Below are 27,392 nucleotides of genomic sequence, written 5' to 3'. Positions count from 1 at the left end.
CAAACCGTTCACGCACAAACCAACATGGACCTGTCACCGGACCGCACAATGTTTGTGTCTGCATTAAAAACATCTAATTCAGTGAAAAAGGCTTTGTAAATATAAAACAAAAGTCAATATTTGCTTGGCCTACCTTCTCACCCAGACCATGTCTGTGCACCAACACACAAGGAAAGGCTACCAAACAGCACAATTCCACACAAAAGATTGGACCTCCTCTCTAGGCCTCCCTAGAGGTGCCTGCTTAAAAACCCTCTACCTACCTGGCCACGCCCTCTACTAATTGCCATCTCACCGGCTACAGTGGCAACAGCAGTAGGCTATTTCACTAAACATCATGTAAAATGCGTCAATGACCTCTCTGAAAACACCGTCGAGTGACGAAGCGATGAATAACCTGAACGAATCAAACCTCAGCCTCACCAACCTGTCTGGATGTTCACTCGCCTCCAGTTAAAGTGCTGTTGTCATGGCAACATCCGCATCTCATCTTTTACCTGAAAGCTCAGGTCACATAATATGGCCATATTCTTTTGTGTTGTTGTTGTTGTCATCATTCAAAATCACAAAAGGAGAAACACGTTGTTGGTCAACGTGTGTATGTGCTGTCCAAGTGTGAAGTGAAAGAGCTGAAGGAAAGGAAAGGCTGAAATAAGTTGGGAAGGATGGATTATGGCTAAAGTGTCTGTCTGTATAGGTAAGCCGTCCGCCATATTGGAACGGTCAATGTGCAAATGAAAACCTAGTTATTCATGTCTATGAATATATGTACCTGCAAAAGACATTAGCAGAGGATTTTCGCAACATTTAGTTTATCATTAATGTGATAATTTTGCATATGGATATTGCATATTTAGTTATAGGCCTACATTTAAAAAAAAAACACATAACCAGCACATCAATCGCACCTCTAAAAGGTTACCTCTCCTGCACAATGCTGTTACATTCTCGATGAAAGTTCATTGATTTGTTAGTGTGAGTTATGCATGTGATAGTGTGAACAGCGTCATGGCCGATCACCTGGTGGCTATTTTTGGTATTAGCGCCTAAAGAAAATCTCACAGCAACGAAATGTTTGTAATATCAACTTCAAATTAGATTTTGAATTGTAGATTGCAAATTATTATTTAATATATATTATATAAAATAAATACTGTAAAGTACATATGCTTTACAGTAAACTTGAACAACTTCTATAACTTTATTTACTTCTTTTCACCTCTGCAATAATCTGCTTTAGATCTGTATTCCAAAGCATTCATGATTTACAACCATTTAAGATCAGATGTTTTCCACATGTGACAGTTAACAGGTCAAAGGTCAGCTGCACACACACACACACACACACACACACACAGAGAGAGAGAGAGAGAGAGAGAGAGAAAAGGAAACATACTGCACAGATAAATGCTGTCAAATGTTCATTTTTTTTTTTTTTTGGTGTGAAAACATTGACTAAAACACTGCAGATAACAATGGCAAACAGATTACAATGAACAAACACGAAAAACTCCAAATACAAAAAGAAAGTCACTTGTGTTTTCACTGGCAGCCCATTTCTGTGGTAGTGTTTGCTTGAAATCTCTTAAGACAGTCGATGATTTGTGCACATATAATCTAGAATGAACGTGACATCTGTCACAACTACTGATGACTGTAAAACCCACTCACACACTCATTCACTCTGGGATGAATTTCTTTGGGCCCAGTGCACTGTGCTGTTGCTGCTGGAACGCTGTAAACGCAGTGTCCTCCATCAGCCGGTCTTATGTAGAGCATTTACAGTAGAGATGTTCAGTTTGTAGTCCTAAAACCCAGTGATGGGCTCTCACAGGAGTCTCAGATGGGTTTTTAGTGGTTTTGGAGTAAAATACGGCCTATTTTTACATTTCATTTTGGCACTGTTTGTTCTACAACTTGAATTGCACACATTGATACCTCAGATGACAAATGTAAAACTGCTGTGTACTTTAAAACGTTTCTACTTAAAGGAGTAGTTCACTTCAGAATTACAATTTCCTGATAGTTTACTCTCTCCCACATCATCCAAGATGTTCATGTCTGTCTTTCTTCAGTCGAAAAGAAATGAAGGTTTTTGAGGAAAACGTTCCAGGATTTTTCTCCATATAGTGACTTCAATGGGGTCCAACGGGTTGAAGGTCCAAATGTGAGTTTCAGTGCAGCTTCAAAGTCTCGACACGATCCCAGCCGAGGAATAAGAGTCTTATCTAGACAAACTCACATTTGGACCTTCAACCCGTTGGACCCCATTGAAGTCACTATATGGAGAAAAATCCTGGAACGTTTTCCTCAAAAACCTTCATTTCTTTTCGACTGAAGAAAGACAGACATGAACATTGATCTCTTGGATGACATGGGAGTGAGTAAATTATAAGGACATTTTAATTCTGAAGTGAACTAATCCATTAAAGACTATAATGGTTGTTTGTTTGCTCAAGTATTAAACTCACATCCTTGTGGTAGTTGTAGTTCTTACGAGTTTATAAAGCATTTCCAAGTATTTCCAACTTCAAATTCTTCATAAACCTTGAAGTAGTGTTGACCAAAGACCTAATTTTACACATAAACCCCTTTATACAGTAAATTCCTCAGAGAACCTGTAGTGAATTAGCCTCGAGTCAGCATCCAAACTGACATTGACTGAACAGCTCGGCTAGACTTCAATGTTAAATTAAAGGCCTTTTCTCAAAAGATATAAAGCCTTTCAAGTTTCTTCAGTCAAGCATCTATGGTTTCGCTTGTGTTTAATTAATCTGTGAGGTTCAGTCTCAGAATAAGGTGTCGGATCAGAGAGTATTCGGGCTGTTGATGTCTGTAAAAGACTCCAGAGAGAGTCAGATGTTCGTCTACACCAGCTCGTCCAGCAGAGTCCCGATGCTCTGGTTCTGCTCCGGCGATCCGCCCAGGGGTTTATTACACATGGGACACACACAGCGCACCTCCAGCCACTTCACCACACACCTGCAAACACACACACACACACACACACTGCAATTAGTCCATGCATGTGTATTTGTAGGGGTGTAACAATATATCGTGTCACTATATATCGCAATACAAAAGTGCATCAATCGTGGATGGTGACAGTATGTATTGTGTGTAGTTCACCCAAAATAAAAATGACTGTGTGAGAATAAAAATAAAGTTTACAGAGTTTTAGTGTCAGTACTACATTAAACTACTATATATAATCTTAAATTTATGATATAATAATGCAATGGGGGAATATTTGTGTGTCCTGATAATGCCAAATGTTAGCAGTAAAAAGTGGCCTACATTATTTTAAATACATCTAGTCAGTGACAGAGTGCAAGAATATGCGTCTAAAATAATATATATTATTAATTATACAGTATATATTATAATATTTTTATTCTGGTGTCTCTATTGTCCTGTGCGTTGGGTTTCCAGCACCAATCCAAGCCTATTCATTTACACACACAAAATGTAATATCAAATTTAGCATTTTAATCAACAGTGCATTTTTTGTTAACCTTTTATCATGTGTCTTGGTGTATCGCAATAATATCGTATTGTGAGTTCAATATCGTGACATGAGGGTATCGCTACACCCCTAGTATTTACCCTTTTTCCCTTTTTTGCTAGATTTTTTTATCTAATTTTAATATCCGATTGGTATTAATCAACACCTGCAATATCTGCTATATCTAAATAGACATCAATAAACAAAAGGGCCTAAATATAGGAAAGGGAAACAGAGTTTGTTGAAGAGAAACAGCGCAGTATAGTTCTGGATCAGCCCGTCTCCTGTCATTCGCAGTGCTGCTAACAATAGCAGATGAAGCTTTATGAACACCAGCTGTTTCACTCCTGCTTATTACCTCCTGTGAAAGGCATGTTGGCACGGCAACACTCCCAGCTCATCTTTCACCTTAAAGTCCTCCAGGCACACGGCACACGTCTGCTGTAGAGGGACAAAACAAGGAGGAAAAGAGGAAACAAATGCATGGAAGCTTCAATTATAGATAATCTATTGCTAGGCTGCATTTATTTGATCAAAAATAAAGTAAAAGCAGTAATATTGTGACATATTATTACTAGGGGTGTAGAGATCTCGCGATATTAACTCTTTCCTTAAAAGCGTTTTTTGAAGAAAAAAATCCTGGGTCAACATTTAATTCAGAAACATTAGGCAGTTATGATTTATATGCTGTTTAATGTTGATGATATAGGACTGTGGCTTTGGAGGTGTTGATGAACTCGATCTACTCCATCTATGTTTTGATATAATAATTAATTAATAATTCGTTACATTTATATATGGCTTTTCTGGATACTCAAAGCGCTTTACATATGGAAGGGGGAATCTCCTCAACCATCAAAGTTAGAATAAAATGTTTTTAAAATGGAAAGAGTTAAAGGTATATTTTAAGTATACTATAAGTGTTAGTAGTAAACTAAATAGTAAACTAAAGTAGTATGGAAACAACACACTTACAAGTATACTTCTAGTACACTGATATTAGTATACTTCCTACATAAAGTATACTTAAAAATATACTTGAACTTTACCTACGTATACTTAATAAAATTAACTTGAAGTATACTTATTTTTTCTAAGGTCAGTCTTAAAAATAACTGTGTCCTCACCTTGTCATCGCTCATTTTTATGTCTTTAGTAAATCCTGACGGTAGTTTTATTTAACACCAAAATAGGGTTTGCTAGAGCAAGCTGTTAGTAAATCCGGCCCTTAATGTTTTAGAGCTGAGCATAACTAAAAAAAAGATTGTATTTACTATAGAAATTTCTTAGATGTCTATTAAATACATTTGATTAGTTTCCACGACTCCCTGATATTTCCAGGTTTTCCAGGAGTCAAGGCAGTTTCTTACCCCATGAAGATTCAGCTTCTTCGGGTCTCCTTTTAAAATAACCTGCAATCGACACAAATGCCAACAGTAAGTACAATTAGCCTTGGCTATCATGATAAATATGTCAGCTATTACTTCTTTAAAGCATTTCTTCTTACTCTCTCTTACCTCTCTGTATCCAAAGCGCTCACTTTGGGCTTGATGTCTCAATTTACTATTGATGACATAGGAAAGATAAAGCATATAATTACTGAAAAATGATGAGAAGTATAATTCACTTTATTTTAGATTTTCAGTCTTGCTGTTTTTATTATATTAAGTCACTTACGAAACTGTCAATATCAAAGTTATATTGGGATACTATGACTGATTTTAAGTAATTGTGATAACTCTATCAGATGGTCTGATGTGAATTCTGGTCTTCACGTTCACAGTAGGAGAGAGATAACTCAAGATAAAGTGAAAGTATAACTCACTAAGTGTGGCTGAATCTGTAACATGGACACGGCATGAGTCATTTTCAGGTCCAGGATTAAACCTGAGTTCAGTTTCACCGGTGAATCACTGATTTGTATGGCAGCAGAATCACGACACAAGCTCTTCAGCGTCTGCAATGCTAATTCTTGAAGGGCTTTCATTTGCATTTGACATGATTTACATGTTGTCCAATAGTCAACAGAGAAATCATTTAAAATAATGATAAATTGATTTAAAAAAAGTCTTTTATCTGCTTTGCCATCAATACACTTCATTTTACAACTGTTTACAACAAAACACATTGATCATAGACAGAAAAGAAAAGGATAGGAAACAAAACAAAAATTGAATAGGATAAGATAGCATAGATAAGGAAAGAAAAAAAGAAACAAAAGAGTTAGAATAGGATAGATAATGAAATAAAGAAAAATAAAAGAATAAATTAAATTAATTGAAAAGAAAAGAAAAGAAAAGAAATGGAAAAGGATAGGATAGGATAGGATATATGATATGACATGACATGACATATGATATTATATGAGATAGGATAGGATATACAAAAATAGGATAGGATATAATATTTGATGTATGATAGGATAGGATATGATATTGAAGGGGGTGGATTGGAATCTGCTGCTGCTTCAGTGTATATGTAATGAGTGATTAATAATCAAGGATAAGCATTTCTACATAAATAATTTCTATATTCAAGAAGTGAGTGGTTCAAATATACTTTTAATCATATGTTTGCTGTGAGTGTTAACCAGGTGCTTTTAGGAACATTCTGATGTGATCTTAACATGCGTTGTCTATATATCTGTTTCTAGCTGACGAGTTAAGGTTACAGGGGTCCAACTATACATGACTTCACTGATTCTGATTCTGATTTACAGAATTACAGTACCTCTTTCATGTGTATTTCTCTAGAAACTAAAGTGAATAGTATCTGTACTTCTTCCTGAGAATGGAATGTGTTATCAGTATGTTTTGGTAGTTTGTCCTGATGATAGCTAGCTCAGGCCCTCTTCAACCTTGGAGAAGCTATGATTCCCTAGTGCTTTTGTGTGTAATGCGTTGGATGTTCTGTGCATGTCTTATATAGGAGCTATGGGACACTTCAGCATGCAACAACAGACCCGAAGACGCCTTTCTCCGACCTCCAAGGTCACCGCAGACCTAAATCTAGGAATCGTGCGACAACTATCTTGACTAATGGCTACATACTCTCCTATCTATCCATGTGTGACTATATGTGTTCTTAGCCAATCAGAAACTGCAACCTGAAGCAAGGACGTAGCTTTGACCATGGTGTACGGTATAACTGCTGTGATCTTTGTAACTGTGAGCGAGGCGGCCTACAAACTCTTGTGTGAATCTTGAAGCTGACTTCTGCTGATGAAACTGCAAACTATCTTCAGTAAAACTTTTCTTCAATTTATTATAATTCTGACTCTGGGTCATTCATCATATCTGGTTCTGGGTCTTTGACTGTAAAACCCCTTAGAATATCAAATATGCGATAGGATAAAATAGGGTAGGATATATGATATATGACATATATGATATATGATTATAGGAAAGGATAAGATAGTATAGTATAGGTTAATACAGTATGAGATAGGGTATGTAGGATATGATATATGATGTATATGATATATGATTATAGGATAGGATAGGGTGTGGTAGGAAATATGGTATATGACGTGTTTGATATATGATTATAGGATAGGATAGTATAGTATAGTGTATAGTATAGTATAGGATAGGATAGGATAGAATAGGGTAGGGTATGATAGGATAGGATAGGATAGTACAGGATAGGGTAGGATAGGATAGGGTAGGGTGTGGCAGGATATATGGTATATGACATGTTTGATATATGATTATAGGATAGGATAGGATAGTACAGGATAGGATAGGATGGGACAGGATAGGATAGGATAGGATAGTACAGGATAGGGTAGGATAGGATAGGATAGGGTAGGATAGTGTAGGATCGGATAGGGTAGTATAGGATAGGATAGGATAGGATAGGTTAGGATAGGATAGGGTACGGTAGGATAGGATAGGATAGGATATATGGTATATGACGTGTTTGATATATGATTATAGGATAGGATAGTATAGTGTATAGGATAGTATAGGATAGGATAGGATAGGATAGGGTAGGATAGGATAGGATAGGGTAGGGTGTGGTAGGATATGTGGTATATGACATGTTTGATATATGATTATAGGATAGGATAGGATAGTACAGGATAGGGTAGGATAGGATAGGATAGGATAGGATAGGATAGGGTAGGGTAGGGTAGGATAGGATAGGATAGTACAGGATAGGATAGGGTAGTATAGGATAGGGTAGGATAGGGTAGTGTAGTGTAGGATAGGATAGGATAGGATAGTACAGGATAGGGTAGGATAGGATAGGATAGGGTAGGATAGGATAGGATAGGATAGGGTAGGGTAGGATAGGATAGTACAGGATAGGATAGTGTAGTGTAGGATAGGATAGGATAGGATAGTACAGGATAGGGTAGGATAGGATAGGATAGGATAGGATAGGGTAGGGTAGGGTAGGGTAGGATAGGATAGGATAGTACAGTATAGGATAGGGTAGGGTAGGATAGGATAGGTTAGGATAGGATAGGATAGGGTACGGTAGGATAGGGTAGGATAGGGTAGTGTAGTGTAGTGTAGGATAGGATAGGATAGTACAGGATAGGGTAGGATAGGATAGGATAGGATAGGATAGTGTAGGATCGGATAGGGTAGTATAGGGTAGGGTAGGATAGGGTAGGGTAGGGTAGGATAGGATAGTGTAGGATCGGATAGGGTAGGATAGGGTAGTGTAGGATCGGATAGGGTAGTGTAGGATAGGGTAGTGTAGGATAGGGTAGGGTAGGATAGGGTAGGATAGGACAGGATAGTGTAGGATTGGATAGGATAGGATAGGATAGTGTAGGATCGGATAGGGTAGTATAGGGTAGGGTAGGATAGGGTAGGATAGGATAGTGTAGGATCGGATAGGGTAGGATAGGATAGTGTAGGATCGGATAGGGTAGTGTAGGATAGGGTAGTGTAGGATAGGGTAGGGTAGGATAGGGTAGGATAGGACAGGATAGTGTAGGATTGGATAGGGTAGGATAGGATAGTGTAGGATCGGATAGGGTAGTGTAGGATAGGGTAGTATAGGGTAGGGTAGGATAGGGTAGGGTAGGGTAGGATAGGATAGTGTAGGATCGGATAGTGTAGGATCGGATAGGGTAGGATAGGGTAGGGTAGGGTAGGATAGGATAGTGTAGGATCGGATAGGGTAGTGTAGGATAGGGTAGGATAGGGTAGGATAGGACAGGATAGGACAGGATAGTGTAGGATCGGATAGGGTAGTATGGTCAAAAATCGACAAAAAATCGCTAGGCGATATGGTCAAAAAACGATATTTCTGTATTTTTGGGTTGAATGGCGATATACTGTATACATCTCGGTATTTTCTACGTTTTTGGATTTTAAAAAAAACTGTTTATTTATAAAAAAAATATAAATAATTCACATCCTGCCCAATGTTGTCCTGGAAACAATGTTCATATTGAAGGCTATAAATGCAAATATAGTGAATGTAATGTATGCTCTGGTATATATTATGAGAAAAAAAAAGGGTTAAAAATCACATTACATTAAAAAAAAAAAAAATGAAAATAAATACAAACAAAAGCACAGACTAATTAACCTACATTTGATTACCCCATTACAATAGTCATTTTAGAGTTACTGCTATCATAAAAATACACTTACTTGTAGGTTTTAAATTCTACATTTGACACATTTATTGCCCAACAACAAATATATTTAATATATAACACAAGCAATATGTATATGTTAGTCAGAATTTTTGCGCTCCTATTCAATTGCGCTCCATTTGTTTTGGCTGGTTCAAGGAAGTCTGTGAAGTTTAGCGGAGATTCACTTCTGACAGCAAAACGGAAATATTTGCATGATTTTCTAACATTTACAGATGGAGAATATACCTGCAAAATGTAAGTTATGCACTGAGGAAAACAAACATTCAACAGCGCAAGAATATATCTGTCTGTCAGCACATGATATATCAGAACATCTGACGGGACAAGCCGCTTTAAACTATATGTGTTATAATCTTACAATTTATTTAAAAGCCCTTAATATAAAGCATGGATCATGTTTAGGACAAACTGGATGATGAAGCACTCTCCCCGCAGCAGCTCACTCTGCGTCCTCCGCTATTTTTCAGATGCGCTCCTATCAAACTACTGTATATCCATATAAACGGTATTGCCTCATTCCATATCGTTTCTTAAAAAAAGATCGATATATTGTACAAACTCGATATACCGCCCAGCCCTAGTAGGATATATGGTATATGACGTGTTTGATATATGATTATAGGAAAGGATAGGATATATCAGATAGGATAGGAAGGATATAGGGTATGGTAGGATATGTGTTATATGTGATAGGATATAGGAAAAGAAAATAAACAAAAATGATAAGATATAATATATAAGGAAATAAAGAAAAAGAAAATAAATTAACTTCAAAGAAAACGCTACAATACCATAAAATATAACTTTATTGTAAAGTGGATTGGCATATTTTGATTCAGATATTTGAAGCAGTTTGCATTGTCCTGTAATACAATCGTTCCATTATTAACACCCATCAAATGTGTTGGTGACACAAGCCGCCCTGACGTCTGCATGTGTGCTGTGAGAACAGCAGATTCCTGTTATAGATAAGATAGATATGCTTGTGCACCTGTCCTGTGTGTGCATGAGATCAGATTTACCTTATAAAATAGCAGCAGAATATGAGGCTGAGAACGAAGACAAAGATGCCTGTGCCGAAGATAACCATATAGATATTGAGAGGCAGGTCCTGGAAGCTGACGGATGGCATAGTGCAGGTCTTATTGGAGTAGATCAGTCCCAAACCGCAGAAGCACCCTATACACACAAGGACGGGATTCAGAGCGCAGTCAACTGAAATCTGATCACTAAAACACTATAGCAGGAAAGCAAGACACAATATTCAAACAGAACACAAATATAGTTTAATGACTAATCTTAATGTGCTTAATAAGATTTCACTGGCCAAAAACAGTGATTCTTAAAGCTATGGTCTACGATTTCAAAGATTGTTCATTATTAATAACCTCGTTTAGATGCTGGTTATGGTTCTACAGTACAATCCTAACAATATGAAGAGAAAAAAGAATGAAAAAAATCCATTCACTCTATTGGGTGTACAGCTGCAGAGAAGTTGACCAATGTAAGCTGTCCGGCCGGACAGCTTACATTGGTCAACTGCTCTCATCCAATCCCCCGCTCCACTTGAAACTCCATGTGGCGCTCGCGTCTCCACCCCACCGCACCCCACCCCGCCCCCCTCCTGCGACATGAAATTTCGCGGGCAAGCAGCTGACAGTCTATGGTAGCTAGCAAAGTAGCATCAGCTCAGCAGTGGAGATTTGGGACTGAAAACCGACGCTGACACGGCTGACTTTTTGTTGAGCAGGTAAGCATTTATTTATACTTTTATGGTGTGAGGTGTTACATAAATAGCTTTTTATCAGTCTGACAACATGCTCATGCTGCCGGTCGGCATTGGAATGTTAGCCGTTTAGCATCGCCTATCATGGGTCAAAGTAATTATATTTCTTGAAGTGCTTGAATATATTTCAGTAGGCCTAGCGGGTTTCTGTTCGAGCCGATCGGAATTTGAACAAGATGCGCTGTTTACTACCGGTGATCACAGTTTGACTGAGTGACGTTGTTCAGGTCGTTTCCCGGTGGGAGGGATCAGGTAGCACAGAGGGGAGGGGTGTGTGTGTGGAGGGGCGGGATGAGTTTTTTAAAACTTCCCAACCGTCTCAGGCTTTCTCGACCGATTTTCAACATCGTAGACTACAGCTTTAATGACTTTCACTCAGTCATACTCAGGTCACTAGCCACTCAGAATTTTCACTGGCCAAAATTTTGACATCGATACCATGGGAAAAACTGCCATATACAGGGTTCTCAAGTTTTATCAAAAGCTTGGAGTGAGATCACATGCGGTTAGGGGAGGAGCCCTAATGGAGCCCCGCCCCCGCCCCCCAATTTTACCCATTGTCCATAATTAACCAGCACAAATTGAAATTATAACAATTGGTAAATCTGATAAATGACAGAGCAATTCATCACATCAAATATACTCTTTAATGTTATATTTCAAAATTACAAATATACAAAAATTACAAAAATATAACAAATTGCTCCAAACAGTTTGGAAAAACAAATCTTTTTGTATTTTGAATGTGTCTAGTCGAAATGGTATAATGATTTATTGTGTGGTGGGACATTGTGAACAAATGACATAGATTATTAAGGTGTGTGTGTGTGTGTGTGTGTGTGTGTGTGTACACAAGAGTACACACTCCAACTTATGAAATGTGTTTTGTGTTGTAAGTGTGTGTTGCACATTTTGATGCCTTGATAACATTTATATATTTAATGTTCTACACTGTAAAAAATTATCGTAATTTTAACGGTAAAAGACTGTGAAAAACTGTTAATTGGTTAACAGAAAGTTTCCGTACTATATACGGTAAATAACTGTGATAGATCTAATGGTACATTTAATGTAATTTTACTGTAAAATACCGTTAAATTTATAGTTTTTGAAAGTGAAAAAGAACAACTCATTGTATAATTTACAGTGAAAAACCGTAAATTGACATTCCCACAATTCCCTGTGTGACACTTCACATTTGATGTATTTTTGTTGAAATAACTGTTTCTTCATAGTTTTCTTCGTTTTTTCTAATCAGTTATGTCCATTAGGGTTTTATGTTACATTTAATGTTGTTAAATTAATGTTTATTGCATTTTTAAAATTTCATGTGTGTTACCGTGATGGTGTTTAATGTTTGTGTGAATGACACTGTGCAGCTTATATTAGTATTAACTTTCTTGTGGAAGAGCTGCTTGTGATGAGCTTTGATTGATCATGTGACTATCATCACTGCTGTGATTGGTGGTTATCAGTGTATTATGGTACAAAACAGATATTAATACTTCAATAGGACTAAATTCACATTATATCAGATAATAAAATACGGTTTATTACTGTAAATTTTAAGTCAAGTCTGTAAAACCAATAATGGGTTGCTACCGTATTTTTGACGGTAAAGTTCTGGCAACCACAGCTGCCGGTTTTTTATCGTAAAAATCACGGTTACATTTTTTACAGTGTAGCCTAAAAATGTTAGACGAGCTTTCTTTCTTCCAACTTACCTTCTCCATCACGACGTGTGTTCGCGCGATGTTGTTGGTTACTTAGTAACGGACGTACGGTGGCCGAGAATTTTCCGTCAACTTCCGTGTGTTCGCGCATCTATGTTGCCTAGTAACGAACGCAATCTGGCCGAGATACGTGCTGGCGGCAGGAAACTTCACTTTGTGTGCCTGCGCCTCGTATACAACGTTATATATAAAGCTTGCAGGACAACTTGGTTGGCATTGCCTTTTCAGCGTGAGAAATACACGGTGTGGCGTGTGAGCGTGTGAACTGGTTGAATTGCGTGTGTCTTACGGCCAATGCGTGAGACTTGAGAACCCTGCATATAGATATTTTTGGCAGCAGGAATATTAGGCTCCTGTCACTTTAAGACCTGACGCACGGATCCATTATAGGCGGGTTTGTGTGTCACTCGCTGTCGGAGAGATGAGAGAGAGAGAAAGAGACGCTGGTATCGTGTGTCTATTCTGCGGAAATGAATATTAGAAGCGTCTAATATGACGGGTTGACGGATGTTAATGTCAAGCCCTGGTCATACGTTTAGATTCTCCGTAAGAGGAAACACAAGTGTGTGAACTGACCACTAACAATCTGTGCATCATTAAAACCTGTCGTGAAAGATTCAATGAGCCTGCAGAATCCAGCGACCCTTGAACCTCCCAATGTGAAAAAGAACTGTGCTTAATAAAAGCCTAAATTAAATCTGTTCATCATATAAAGCGATGAACAGATTTAATGTAGTCAATATGTGTCTTTTCAGAAAATTTGGACTATAAACCGCTCATATGGATTAGTTTTACAATCCCATTACCTTTCTGAAGCGTCAAAGTTGTAGTTGCGACATAAATCTCTCAGATTTCATTAAAATATCTTCATTTAACTATCAAAGATGAAAGAAAGGTTGGGAACTACATGAGGGTGAGTAAATAATGACAGAGTTTTCATTTTTGGCTGAACTATTCCTTTAATAAATGACAGTGATGGCACTTGTTATTCTTGATCCCAGTTGACAACTGAAACAAATAAACAGCAGCTTTTTCATTTCTGCCATCTCTGGACCAACGGAAATCAATAACACTGTCATTTAACATCATTTCTGCTGAAAGTGAGACATGTCTCCCTCAAGTAGAGTCAGAGGGAATCGATAGTCTCTCCACTTCATTCTCACACTCCCATAATGTCCTCAAGAACTTGAATAGAGACTTAAATATATTATTGAAAACTGATTTAAAATAGGAGGCTTTTCCCCCATTCCAGTTCTTGTTTAATGTGAAAATATTACCAAATGCTGGCAGACGATTCCCAGTCAACTGTCTAGTCGATCACCAATCTGCTCTTTTTCTTATCAGCTTGATAAACATATTATCTGTTGCTTTGTCCCACGCAGTTTATATTAAATGTTTTTACCCATATTTACCACAGTATTTTTGTTTTATTAATTATTTGATCATAATTAAATGATTTAATAATGCAATAATTTTATGCATGCATAATATTTGTATTATTAATTAATGGTATTATGTTGGTATTTTTATTATTGAATTAGTTATATTGTATTGTATTGTTTATTTTCTGTCCTTTGTGAAAAAGAAGTAGACTTTTTGAAAAAGAGTACTAATTAAATAAATTAAATACTTTAAAAGAATAAGCTATATTTAAGTGTGAACTGAATGCATTTCTGACACTTAACTGCGTGTTATTTGCAATTAAATGAAAATGTATTATAATTTAAATTCATATTCACTTAATATGAACTTAAAGAGTGCTTTTTTCATCAAGTACATCATCTCTACTGATGAGTATTTATGCTAAACTAAAGGTAACACTTTATTTTACAGTGTCTGTCCTTGTTACACGTTACACGTAAGTTACTGTAGTAATAACTATAAATTATGCATAATTACATGCAACGAACTAACCCTAAACCAAACCCCAATCCAAACCCTAACCCTATAGTAAGTACATGTAGTTAATTATTATTACTCAGTACTTAAATTACTCAGTTACAGTTAATTACAGTTATTTTTATTTAAAATAAAATGTAACCTAAACTAAAATATACTCGTATTTAAATGTACTAAATTGCAACAAATACATTCAAGTTTCAATATAAATGACATTTGTTTTTATTGAAACCTGTATGTGATTGCAATTAAGTACATTTAAAATATCAAAAATGTAATATCAAAAGTACTTGTGATTTATTATGTTAGTCAACACATCAAAATAAGTGTACTTAAAATGTATTTAAACATAATGATTTAACTTTAATATAAAACTTTTAATTTGACATTATTTCAAAGAAAAAACATGAGGAAAGTGTATCTCTTAAGCACACTTAAGTGGCCTTTTATGTCATTAATATTATATCATAATAGTAGTAGCTTTTTTATATATATACTTACAAGATATACAATTTGAAGTACACAACAAGTATACATTCAGTACAAGTAAGTGCATGTCTTATAAGTGTTTGTGTTGTTAGCAGTACAACAAAAAATAAATAAATAAATCAATAAAGCAGTCGGTAAGATGAGGGGGTGTGTGGAAGAGACACAAGCGTAAAAGTGTACAAGCAAAACTAGGTCACTACAGTTGCTGGCCATTTAACAGACACATTTGTTCAGTAACAGAACACTAGAGAAAGCTGTTTGCGGAGCGAGACTCCCTTTCTCGGGATTTAAACTCTGCTCTTTTGTGTTGGGAAACCAGATCCTTAAACACACCATGTTTTAAGGAGAAAATAATGGTGTTGACTGTGAAATTTGCACATGGTTTGTCCATCACATAGACACATAAACAACATTAAATACTTGTTTTTCACCACAGGGGTCTTTAACAAAAAAGCAGACTGAAAATGTGCATGAAATATTAACAACCCCAAGAGATTATGGGGCTCTCGACTATGAAGCGCTTTCAAGACAAATATGGAATGACCTATAAATATGAAACAAGGGTGTAATCGAAATATTTTCAGCAGCCCTTAATGAATCTCAAGAATCGAGACAGAACGAGAAGTAGATCTGTATAGGATCTAAATGAATACCACAAAATATCAATAATCTATTCAAAGTGTCAAAATCTTCATGACACTGCATTAAAAGTGGGTGTGAGGTCCTCATATATGCTTTATTAATACAATATATACTGTAACAGTTAGAGACAACAATGAACATTAAGTGGATAAAGATCTAGTCAATGATTTGACATCTATTAAGTTGAGACAAAACAATGGCGCTGACATATTTTAAGATCTGTCAGTGCAAGTTGAAGTAGCTCAAACATGCATTTTAATCTGCGACTAGGATTATAGTTTATAAAGTTATAAATATGGTATTTTTTTCTTACAAAAACCCATGGCTTTGCTTCAGAAGGCCTTTATTTACCCCTTGGAGCCTTATGGATTATATGATGGATGGATGCACTTTTATGGGATTCAAAAACTCTCTATTCACTCCCATTATAAAGCTTGGAAGAGCCAGGATATTAATATAACTCCAATTGTGTTTGGCTGAAAGAAAGTCATATACACCTAGGATGGCTTGAGGGAGAGTAAATTATGAGATCATTTTAATTTTGGGGTGAACTAATCTTTTAAGTCTTGTCAGTGAAACCAGAGTTTTGTAAAACAACAACAACAACAAAAAAACTATATTTTGGACACTTTTTGTACAGGCCAAATGAATGACCCTAAGAAAACATCAAAGCCTATATATTATTACCTATTACATATTCATGGCTCTAATAAGATATGTGATTTCAAAAATATGTTTAAATTGTGCAGAGTAGGCTAGTGTATAAAGAAATCATTTTAGTATGGTTACACCACTTGACATTTTTATTCATTAAATCCAACTTTTTTGTAGAGATTGTGGAATAAACGTTTTTCAAAATGTATGACACCAATATGGATAGAAATATTACATTTCTAAGACCTGGCACGTGCGTTTCAAACTAGATTTCTCCTCATCATCATCTCAGACATCTTTGTCATTGACCCATTTAGCAGAACCTATTGTTTGTGTGTATATAAACCCTCAACCTTTTCCCATCTTTTATTGTGTTTTAATATAGTATAGCCTATAAACTCCCACACTATTCCAGGAAGGATAAAGGTGATCTTACCGTTGCACCACTGGAAAGGCTGCATCAATCCACCCGTGTGATTCCTCTCTATGAACAGATGTGTGTTTATAAACAGAGAGATGATGCCCTCTGTCTGTCTGTCGCTCTGTCAGCACATCTGGATTCATCTGACTAAACACAGTCCTCCTCACACGATGCGAGTCAGTAAATACAGTCACATTCACGACATTCGGCTCATATTGTGCCGTTCGCGCGCGTTTAAGTGCGATACGCGCGTCGTTTTTCCTCAGCTCGCGCGTCGTGGCTGATGTTGGCATCCATTGAGAACTAAAGCGAGCGAGTTAAAGACCCTCCCAGCCCGAGTGATGAGCACCGAACAGAGCCAATCTCCACCAGCACATCTCCACGGTCATCTCTGACTCACTTATGAACACATAAACAAGTCATTTTAACATTCAAGTAGCACATTAAATGTTATAAGCAGTTGAAATTAAATTAATTTGTATACAGTAGCAACGTAATTCAAAATAGCGACTCCAAAATAATTACACAAACTAGATTTTCTTCAGGAAAAGCGAGTGGTGTTTGCCGGAGCAAGACTCATTATTACCATCCCAGCTAGCAAAAAATATGTTCTAAGAACGTTTTGCTAACGTTCCAAATAAGTTCTGAAAATTTAACGTTCTGAATGTTCTCTGATCGTTCGGAACGAAACGACGCTCTGTGAGCAATGTGTATGATGTTTTTGTGCTAACGTTTTTATTAACCGTTACCTGTTCGCTGGGAGTATGTTGGGCTTTTGAGTATGATGGCTTGAGTCAAAAGTACCCACCTTTATGCCTGGTCCTGGGGGCCGTCAAAGGGCCTCAGCACTCTCAAGAGCCCACCCTCATGGCACACAATACGGTGGTACTGAGATACAGGAGAGGCCCTTAAACTGCCCCAAGTAAATAAAGTTTACCCTGTATGCCTCTTCAAGATCCTGGTCCTGAGGGGCCCCCAAGGGCCTCAATACCCTCTCCATTTCTTTATGATGTTGTGGCTGCCAAGGTTTATTTATAACCGTAAACAAAGTTCATTTCTTAGCATGCATGAATAACCACGATTATTCACATCTAACATAAAAGTTTGTGTTTATATAATATATGTGTGTGTGTATATATATATATATATATATATATATATATATATATATATACACACACACATACAATAAGACATATATAATCCAGTTTAAATAATGTACTACAGTATATTTATCATTATTGTAAAATAAATGATAGGTTATTTTTGTAAAAAAAAACTGAATCAAATTGTGTATAAACATGCCATGTGAGCCCATACTGCCCTCTTCTGGCACATAAAGCATGAAGTGCCTTTCATTAACAATTTCAATCTAATCCGACTCTTGGTGATTGTATGTCCAGCTCTTGCCATACGTCAGAAACTGTCCATGAATTTTCTTGGCGGTGATTTTTCCTTTCCTTTTTCCTTACCTTTTCATGGCTTGGGACTCACACACACATACACACACATTCACAGCTACAGACAATTTAGCGTCTCCAATTCCCCGATACTGCATGTTTTTGGAGAAAACTGTTTGTGGGGAAAATTGGAGCACCCGGAGTCACAGGGAGAACATGCAAACTCGAACCGGAGACCTCAACGCTACCATGAGTCGCCCTCGTTGATGTTGTGTCATGTGCAATTTTGGTCGCAATTAATTTTACAGTACGTGTTCATACAGTGTACTTACCTAAGAAAGTACTGGGTAATATAAGGTAACTATGGGTTAAGGTTAGGTTCAGGGTTAGTACCTAGTTATTACCCAGATATTGCAATCACTATAAAAAGTACATAATGTACATCGGGAACTGGACTGTAAAATAATTTTTTGGTTTAATAACATTTATTAAAGGAATGAAATATGTAAGCATATATCACAAAATAATTTAATTTGTCTCTCTGTTAAAAACATTATATCTTTAAATATGAGGTCTGTGATTATTACAGTACATTTGTCAATCACTTCACTTCACTCACTTCAGTGTCTAGAGAGGGGTTTTCTTTCTCAGCACCGCCCAGTATTATCAGAAGAAATAAATCTGTTCATAAGCAGAGATGTTTGCCACATGAACAGGGTTGTAGTTGTATATGAGCGCGCTGCTCTCTTCCGCTGCTTCACTGAAGTGGTGTGTGCTTCTCCTTCCTGAAAACACACAGATGCATTTGTTCATTTAGCACTGCATCTGTTCATCCAAATGTATACAAACCAGGAACATCACAAACAAACAAGTAAACAAGTGAACAAGTGAGAGACTGTAATTACCCTCATTAACAAAGAATTCCGCCAGTAAGGATGAGATGCGCACAGCATTGCTGGAATGAGGAAAGTTGTAACGCGGGTCCCACTGAAAGCGGTTCACCTCTGGGTGCCACTGAACCCCATAGAAAGGGTAATTCCTGCCTGTAGACACATATCATTCATCCACACTGTGTACGGCTGCTTGTTTGTAATGTAAAAAATATGTTTGTTTTTTTTTACCTTCCATTGTGGAAACAAACTCAACGCCGTTTTCTGCTATGTTTGTGGACAGCACTGAAAAGAAGCCTTTCAGTTTCTCATTACCCATGAATGCCTGAGAAAGAGGAACAACTCATTGCTCGCTTTATGGTTATTTAGATTAGAATGATTTAAATGAATATATATGGTGTGTTTATAAAGCATGTACCTCTTTAGTCACTCCGTAGTGGTGGAAGTTCGCAGTGAGTGGTTCCTCAGACAACGCTTTACGGAGGTCAGGAGGAACGCTAGCAAATATACGACTGGATGGAGCCTCTGTTAGTGGATATACAAGCACAGCTGATGAGTCCAACCACAGCAACTATTACATTTAAATGATACATATACTGGTCATATATATATATATATATATATATATATACACTGAACAAAATTATAAACGCAACACTTTTGTTTTTGCCCCCATTTTTCATGAACTCAAAGTTCTAAGACTTTTTCTATGTACACAAAAGGCCTATTTCTCTCAAATATTGTTCACAAATCTGTCTAAATCTGTGTTAGTGAGCACTTCTCCTTTGCCGAGATAATCCATCCACCTCACAGGTGTGGCATATCAAGATGCTGATTAGACAGCATGATTATTGCACAGGTGTGCCTTAGGCTGGCCACAATAAAAGGCCACTCTAAAATGTGCAGTTTTACTGTATTGGGGGGGGGTCCAGGATACAGTAGTATACAGGGGGTATATATATATATATATCCCAGTCAGCAACATAGTGTCAGCCCAGATCCGGCCCACATCTGGTACACATGGAATCCACACGTACCAAATGTGGGCCGGATCTGGGCCGACACTATGTTTACTGACTGGGATTTATATATAGTATACTGTATGTCTATGTATATATATGTGTGTGTGTGTGTGTGTGTGTGTACACATATATTTACAAACTTTTATGTTAGATGCGATTAATCGATTTAATATATAGCTGTAAGCTTAAATGTATAAATGTAAATTCGAATATATAGTTTTTTTACATAATATATATAAATATTTTATATATAAATAAATAAAAATTCTTAAATATATACATGCATACAGTATGTGTGTATTTAGATAAACAAAATAATTATACACAGTACACACACATATATTATGTAAACACAAGCTTTTATTTTGGATGCAATTAATCGCGATTAATCATTGCCCAGCACTACTTTATTGTTATAGTTATCGTCCATGGTGAGAATGGACCTTAAGACTATAGTACAGTATGAGTACCTGAGCTGAAGTTGAGTGGATAAGTGACATTCTCGGCTGTCGTCTTACTCAACAGGTTTTCTCCGGACACCAGCACAGTGAGCAGCTGAAATCCCAGGCATGTTCCCCAGATGGGAAAGTAATCGCCCTCATCATGTGCCTGAGAACATTTTTAAAAACTATCAGTGGTAACCTGTTCATTTCCTTCATTTTAGTTCATAAGATGATGCTAAAGAATCAGGAAAACTACTGAAATAAAGACGGTGGCATTTTATTCACAACTAATAGTTCAAGGTCATTCACTGACCTTAAGGGCCAGTCTGAAGTAAATCCCAGCAGTGTGAGCAAACTCAGATGTCTCCAGGTTCACGGAGCCTCCAATGAGAAGAAGACTGATTGGCAGACAGATATGTTATGAAAGTTATGCTTTTGTATTTGCTTTTGTTTACTTCCTGTAAGCTTCTTTAAGAATACTGTATTTAGGGCATAAATGTAGCTCTGCGCAGATAGACATTCAGAACTAATTATAAACTGGTAGAATTGATGAAATCTAGGTTACTTCAATCATGTATTCAGTGCTATGATACATCCTTTTCTGTATGTCTCTAATGGCCTAAATCTTGAGAATGTAGCGATCATGTATGAATACTTCAGGAAACGTCATCATAACAATAAGGAACTCATTATTTTGAGTTTAGTTTGAGAATACTGTTGGAGAACATACCCATTTATTGACTTGAAGATTTTTTCATGTTCTGCAAAACTCTGGTTTAGCCTGTAACATAAAATGTAAAATGTATTAGTGTGATTGCTTAAATAACACGTTTTGGACACTGTGGGATTCTCTTTTAATTTACAGTTTTCGTTATTGATGTATGGATAAAATGGTTAATAACTCAGCCACACCATTTTGTGAATTCATATGGTGTATTAATTCCTGACTAAATAATGAACATATATGTCATGGGAACCCTTGTGAAAAAGAGATGTAATTCTCGAAAGTATATATATATTTTTAAAACTGTAACCGCACATAATATTATATTACTAAAATAAAAGGCCACTTTCAACTTTAAAAAAAAGTTTTACCTATTTTAGATCATTATGTTTTAATAATCTTTTGTCGTGCTTCAAAGAAGTAGGCTACACTTATTTTGATGTGTTGACTAGCATACTAAAGTACATTCAGCAGTATACCACCATTTCACCATATTTCAAAAACAACATATTTATGAAATGATATATATGAAGACGTACTTAAGGTACTTAAATAGGTCGAAAAGGAACTCTTAAGTTCAACTAATTGCTTTTAATATTTCAAATATAAAACAAGTCTATTCAATTGCAAATTAAATGCAATTAAGTGCTCAGAAACATTACATTCAGTTCGCACTTAAGTATAGACTATTCTTTAATTAGTTCCCTAAAAACTCTTTTTCAACGTATGATAAAGTGTATGGCTATACTTCTTTTTCACAAGGGAACACTTTGCTGTAATAAACGGAATTCGAATCAATGAATCGGTTTTTGACATGAATCGAATCAATGCTAACAAACAGAAGTAGACTTACCTAACGGGCACAACTCTAGCTCCGCCGGATTCGATATACTTCACATATGATGAAGGGATGTAGGTCTTTCCAAATATTTTCATAGCCTCACTGTCAACCTCTTGCGTCAGAATCCCTACGGACGAAGTTTAAATATGATTTTAGATTGTTAGCAAAACAAGAAATTAAGCTGATGCTATTAAATCACATGTTGACATATAGGCCTAGTACTATGAAGACAGGAGTTTTACCGATGATCGGTGTGTTGTTCTCAGGCTCGTTTCTCTGCAGGTGTTTTACCGGAGACGCGCTGCACAACACGAGAACACACACACACACGCACACACACACGAGCGCGCTGAAGCCCATTCTCTCTCACTCACTCGGACCTGAAGCCAGATGTGCTCGTTCAGTCGCATAATCTGTTTCATAAAGTGCGCAAACTGAAAGTTAGAGGGAAGTCATGAGATGGGCGGGGTTTGTACTTTTTGGAGGAAGGAAAACAAATAAATGTTTACACCAGTATACCTAACAACACCCAAGTTTGTTTGAGAAAACACTGTTGGGCGAGTTCGAGAAATCCTACATCAGCCGCATTCTCCACACGCAAACCAGAAGTTCCTGAAAGTTTTAGGAACTTGTATTTTCCTAAACGTTCACACATCAAGTGTTTATCACGAGCTGTAAACAGTGACATCAGCAATCTTGAGTTTTATAAGTATCCTGTGGACTGAGTGAGTGAACGGGTGCTGGATTGCAGTAGACGACGTTATGATGTATATAATTCTGCACAACGCTGAACTTATTACGCAAACCAACTTGTCATTGCCATCTACACAATAAATTACAGAGGGAAGCAGGTACCGGTTCCACCATTTACAAAACTTATTAACCTACAATGCATATTTAAAGTCGACACGAAATCAAAATGGACCCTTTTTGATTTATTTTAAACCAATTGTCCATGTTAGGCCTAAGTGTAGTCTGCCTTGAATATTGTCAGCCAAACATTTATTGTAATATAGGCTATGTAATGATGGAATTGCAATTTAGTACATTTTAAAGTGATCAACTTTTAAATTTTAAAGCCCCCGTTATCAATAATTGTAGGCTATCCCTTAAAACTCATCTTTGATCACCAAAATGACTTATTTAAAAGTTTTTTCCTTGAAAAATAAATCGTCATGCCTTAAAATATCCGTATATATGCAAATGAGCCCCGCCTCCACTCACTCACTCAGCTCAGAGATCCACTAGTTGACGATCACACGTTGATGTGATTGGTTACAAGGTAGTTTGTGAGGTCAGAAACACCAGCGATTTCAAAGCGTGTTTTTGAGACTGTCTTTGGTTCACTGTAGTTTTAAGGAGAAAATACTCAGCAATGCTGTCGACTTATGAATTTACACATGGTTTGTCTTAAAGCATATTAAAAACACCACATAGCCTAATCATATAAACAACATTAAAAGCTTGATTTCACCACAGGGGGACTTTAATATTGAATAACACTACTACAATTAAAATTATTCTCAAATAGCCTACATGTGCTTTAGCAACACAAAATAAGCGTAGGCCTACTTCTTTAAAACAAAATGTGCTTTAATGTAAAACTTTTAATTTGACATTATATCTCTGAACATAGCGTTTACCATAAAATCCCATCCACAGTTTAAATGATCACATTTGAAAATATCAAATATCACACATCAGTTTAGCCTACGTGTTTGACGACTGGACGGAATGATTTATAATAAAGACGCTCTGAACAGGTAGCCCACATTTGATATTATATCATTCCCTATTGATTCAATGATGTCCTTATTTTATGGAATGTCAGGCCTGCCAAAATACTAAATAAATATACAAAGAAATGAATAAAGGACATTATCTCAGACTTAGCAATGGAGCTCAGAGTGGCAAGAACGACAATTTGAGGCCACAGCGACACCTTGTGGGATTGATAAGAGCTTGCCTTTATTGATGAGACTCAGAACACAGAAGAACCAGAGCAAGCAAAGACACTGAAGTCTACGCAAGCATATTGATCAATGCGTTTGAAACAACTTCAAATTCAGTTTACATTCATGTTTCATAATTTTTCATGCGTGTATGTGGTACGTGTTTGTATTTAATATTTAATTCTGTATATTTAGTGCTGATTGTTTTATTCATGGCTATTGAGAAATGTAAATGTGAAAAGTGAATGACAAAGAGAATTTTAGAGATCTATGTATTTTCAGATAAAACAATTACTTAAAAGAGTGTATTTATTACATGTTTAGAATATGTTGGTACTAGTTTATGTATCCATCTAAGGAGTTGATATCCAGATAATTATAAAATGCCTTAAAAATACTTAATTGTATTTTTTGTACACTTTAAATAGTGTTATGGATTAAAAGTGCACATTATTAACAGCACATGTGACCAACTGTTAAAAGTGTGTACATTTTCAGAAAGAATGTGAATGATGCTGTTTTTGAAAAGTTGTTTATTGCCAATTGCTACAAATGATTCCACATAAAGTTCGCAGTGGGAAAACATCAGCGAGTTTTGTGTTTAATCTTCTCTCCTTCCTTCTATTCAGAGGTACAACATTTTGGAGGCACCGCTGGGATCGACAGTGCAGAACTTCACTTACCTGCTGATGAACAAGTTCCTTCTCCCATGTCGTCTGCTGAAAGTGACCAAGAGGGTGAAAGAGAACAAACTTTACCAGCTGCCTACAAGGGAAAGACACCCACCAAGAGTACTTACCTATGATGAACTTGGTACACCGACTTGTGATCTTAGGCAACGAAATGGGATCTTGCAGACACCACAACAAAACTTACCTTACGTGTCAGCACAGTGTCTGTCGACATTTGCCACCAGTTCAGCAATACTCTCTGAGGTTAGTAAGCTGGGCAGTGATTGGTGGGATGGTGACATCAGGAATGAGCACAAGCTGTCACTTTTGTGAAAAAATCCTGTTAGATTTTTGAGACATAAGTGTTCATTGAATCAGTTGTAAAATCGATTTTCCATGTCTAAAGACGTTTCCATTTTAAATGCCAAATAGGCAAATCCACGGACAACTAACAGGCATTAGGACGAACGTAAAGAGGGCGCTTGAGACGCGCACAAGTCAGCAAATATTCCTGATGATTTATTGGCGTGAAGTTTCGTGCACAATGACAAACAGGAGTGCAACATTCTCGAAAAACAATAAGCGTGGACTGCCATAACATCACTGAAAATGTTATGCTGTGTTTACGATTAGAAATGTCAAACAAATTTCGCTTATGTAGGCGATTGTAGACCATTTTTGTTCTCGCTGACCTCTGAGAGGAACACCACAAATCTCTTGGAATACAGGGGGTCGCACTGGTCAATCATATGCAGCATAAAGGCGATGTCATGTTTTTCACATCTGGGACGTCGCTGTATCTGCTCCCCTCTCGGATAGACTCAAACGAGTACTTCTTGAGGGAACGTCGAAGCATCCAGCTGAGGGTGTATACGCAGATCATGCCATACATGATAACTAGACTAATGTAGAAGCAGGCTAAAATCTTGAAGAGAGTGGCTAAGGGATGGGCATGCGATAACCAGTCAGACTCTCGATGTCTACATTGCAGTCGACGCTGAACTGAATATTGTGTACATAGTAGCCGGTATAGCAGATAATAAGGATAAACTTAACTACTTTGATGATAGTCTGTCGGATGTAGAGTCGGTAGACTATATCGCCTTCTTCAACGTGAATTCGAAACTTCTTCACCTTCTCAAACAACGCCTTAACTTGTTCACGGACACCAGTCTCGGAGTGGTCCACGATTCCTTGTTCAGTACGAGATCTGGTTGCTGACAGCATGGGAACACTCACTTCAATGTCTTCGCTAACATACAAAGCCTTTGAAGGAGCCATTCATTCTCACCAGAGCTTTGGGGTCGCTTTCCTCCACGACAGTTTCAGCTCGTGTGGTCCATGGCGAGTCAAAACATTTCAGGAGGATAGACACAAAATGTTCCAGTTTTGAGCTTGTCCAAGGGAACTGGAACCAGAAGTTTCTGCAAGCCAGAAAGATGAGCACAAAATATGGGAAATACTTAACGAACCAGTGAAGCTTGTTTTCATAGCACACAGCATTGACATAGTTGTACTGGTGTCGATCAAGGTCGTACTGGATTCCTTGGGGTTCAAGGATCAAGGGCACAGAAAATGTTGAATTGAAATCAGTGGCGTAGCAAGTCAGTCCCGGGCCAATATGCAAAAAAATGTATATGGGCCCCCCTAACCCCGCCCTCCAAGTACATCAAAGAGACAAATAATAAATAAATAACATACCAAATAATACCAGAAATTAAAACACACTACCCAACTAATTTTCAAAACTAGAATGGAACAAAAAAGTCTACCAAGGCTCAATGTCAATAATAAACTACTGACACAGCAGCCCAAAATGTAAAAGCACAAACCTACTCACTAATTTTAGTTGGATTCTCCAGGCCTTTCTTTCGGCAAATTCATCCACGATGTCCTTGGTGTTTAATTCACGGCTTTGTGCATTCTCAATGAAAAAGATAGTCTGTTCTGTGACATGATTTTTTTATTAGCTTCAGTTTTAAATTTTTTTTTTCTTTTTCTAATTTGGCGCTACAATGCAGCGTTTGCTCGTAGTGCAGCGTCATTAAAGAAATGACGCCGTAGTTCGACGGCAGCTAACTCTATATCATCTTCCAACATCTGAAACATATTTTACCGAAGTCGAGGATGAAGTCTTCTTCGGCTGTTACACAAGAAGACTCCACCAAAAGAATGCTCAGGCTTTCTTGTCATCTATTGTTAGCCATTTCCTATAATAACACTGAAGAATAGTCTCCTCTGGCTTTGGAGAGTCCGTGACCCCAGGATTCAAATCCTGTCTGTCTAAGGCAGGGCAGTGTCTGAAGCAGTGTCTCCTCAGCTGGATCTTACCTAATACTCCACATGTCCATTCAGGAACAGCAGCATCACTGATGTGTGGATGTGTCAGCGTAAACTGATCAACCGAAAGGTACTGACTCCTCTCATCCTCCAAACACTTACACTCTCTCCCTGCATTTGAATTCAAAGCTGTATTCAGAATTGCACTCTGTCGGACAGTGTGTTAGCGAGCTGCTGTAAGAAAGCCGACCAGATCATCTGAATCTCCACACAAAGCCGATGCTGTGGGTGTATCATCATTAACATCACAATGAACCTTCTCGCCTGGATTCGATTCCCTTTAAACTCTGAAGCATTGAAGCATCTCGGCAGCTCATCCTTCATGGCCTCTTCATCAGGGAACGACGATGACCT

General features: G+C 37.2%; 2 protein-coding genes across 3 annotated transcripts; both read right to left on the bottom strand.

Moving 5' to 3' along the window:
- Positions 1-1,408: 1,408 nt before the first annotated feature.
- rnf122 (ring finger protein 122) lies at positions 1,409-17,078 on the bottom strand. Of its 2 annotated transcripts, none has more exons than XM_084087246.1 (6): positions 16,771-17,078; positions 10,154-10,310; positions 5,023-5,068; positions 4,876-4,917; positions 3,864-3,946; positions 1,409-2,982 (listed from the first exon to the last, which is right to left on the bottom strand). In XM_084087246.1, exons 1-6 carry the CDS (start codon positions 16,793-16,795, stop codon positions 2,868-2,870), a joined length of 468 nt encoding a protein of 155 aa, XP_083943372.1. In that variant the 5' UTR covers positions 16,796-17,078; the 3' UTR covers positions 1,409-2,867. The 2 variants fall into 2 exon arrangements, with proteins under 2 accessions (XP_083943372.1, XP_083943373.1); XM_084087247.1 differs by having other exon boundaries at positions 3,864-3,943.
- A 1,537-nt stretch (positions 17,079-18,615) lies between these two features.
- On the bottom strand, positions 18,616-22,528 carry LOC311066521 (gamma-glutamyl hydrolase). The gene is made up of 9 exons (XM_084087743.1): positions 22,318-22,528; positions 22,088-22,202; positions 21,241-21,291; positions 20,824-20,908; positions 20,538-20,676; positions 19,464-19,570; positions 19,277-19,370; positions 19,061-19,198; positions 18,616-18,940 (listed from the first exon to the last, which is right to left on the bottom strand). The coding sequence occupies exons 1-9, from the start codon at positions 22,433-22,435 to the stop codon at positions 18,822-18,824; spliced, it is 966 nt and encodes a 321-aa protein (XP_083943869.1). The 5' UTR covers positions 22,436-22,528; the 3' UTR covers positions 18,616-18,821.
- Between the last annotated feature and the right edge of the window lie 4,864 nt (positions 22,529-27,392).

The sequence above is a fragment of the Abramis brama genome (assembly GCF_963993115.1).
Source record: "Abramis brama genome assembly, chromosome: 16".
In the NCBI taxonomy this organism is placed as follows: domain Eukaryota; kingdom Metazoa; phylum Chordata; class Actinopteri; order Cypriniformes; family Leuciscidae; genus Abramis; species Abramis brama.
The sequence above is the reverse complement of the archived record's forward strand: the minus strand, read 5'-3'. Positions and strand labels throughout refer to the sequence as shown.

Coding starts and splice junctions, on each gene's coding strand:
- rnf122 (XM_084087246.1), bottom strand. CDS start 16,795: ATGCAGCCTTTCCAGTGGTGCAACG. Junction 10,311..16,770: donor GCCTTTCCAGTGGTGCAACG/GTAAGATCACCT, acceptor TTGTGTGTATAG/GGTGCTTCTGCGGTTTGGGA. Junction 2,983..3,863: donor CAACATGCCTTTCACAGGAG/GTAATAAGCAGG, acceptor GTGTGTTTGCAG/GTGTGTGGTGAAGTGGCTGG.
- LOC311066521 (XM_084087743.1), bottom strand. CDS start 22,435: ATGGGCTTCAGCGCGCTCGTGTGTGTGTGCGTGTGTGTGTGTGTTCTC. Junction 22,203..22,317: donor GAACAACACACCGATCATCG/GTAAAACTCCTG, acceptor CTTCGTCCGTAG/GGATTCTGACGCAAGAGGTT. Junction 21,292..22,087: donor GCTAGAGTTGTGCCCGTTAG/GTAAGTCTACTT, acceptor TTTATGTTACAG/GCTAAACCAGAGTTTTGCAG.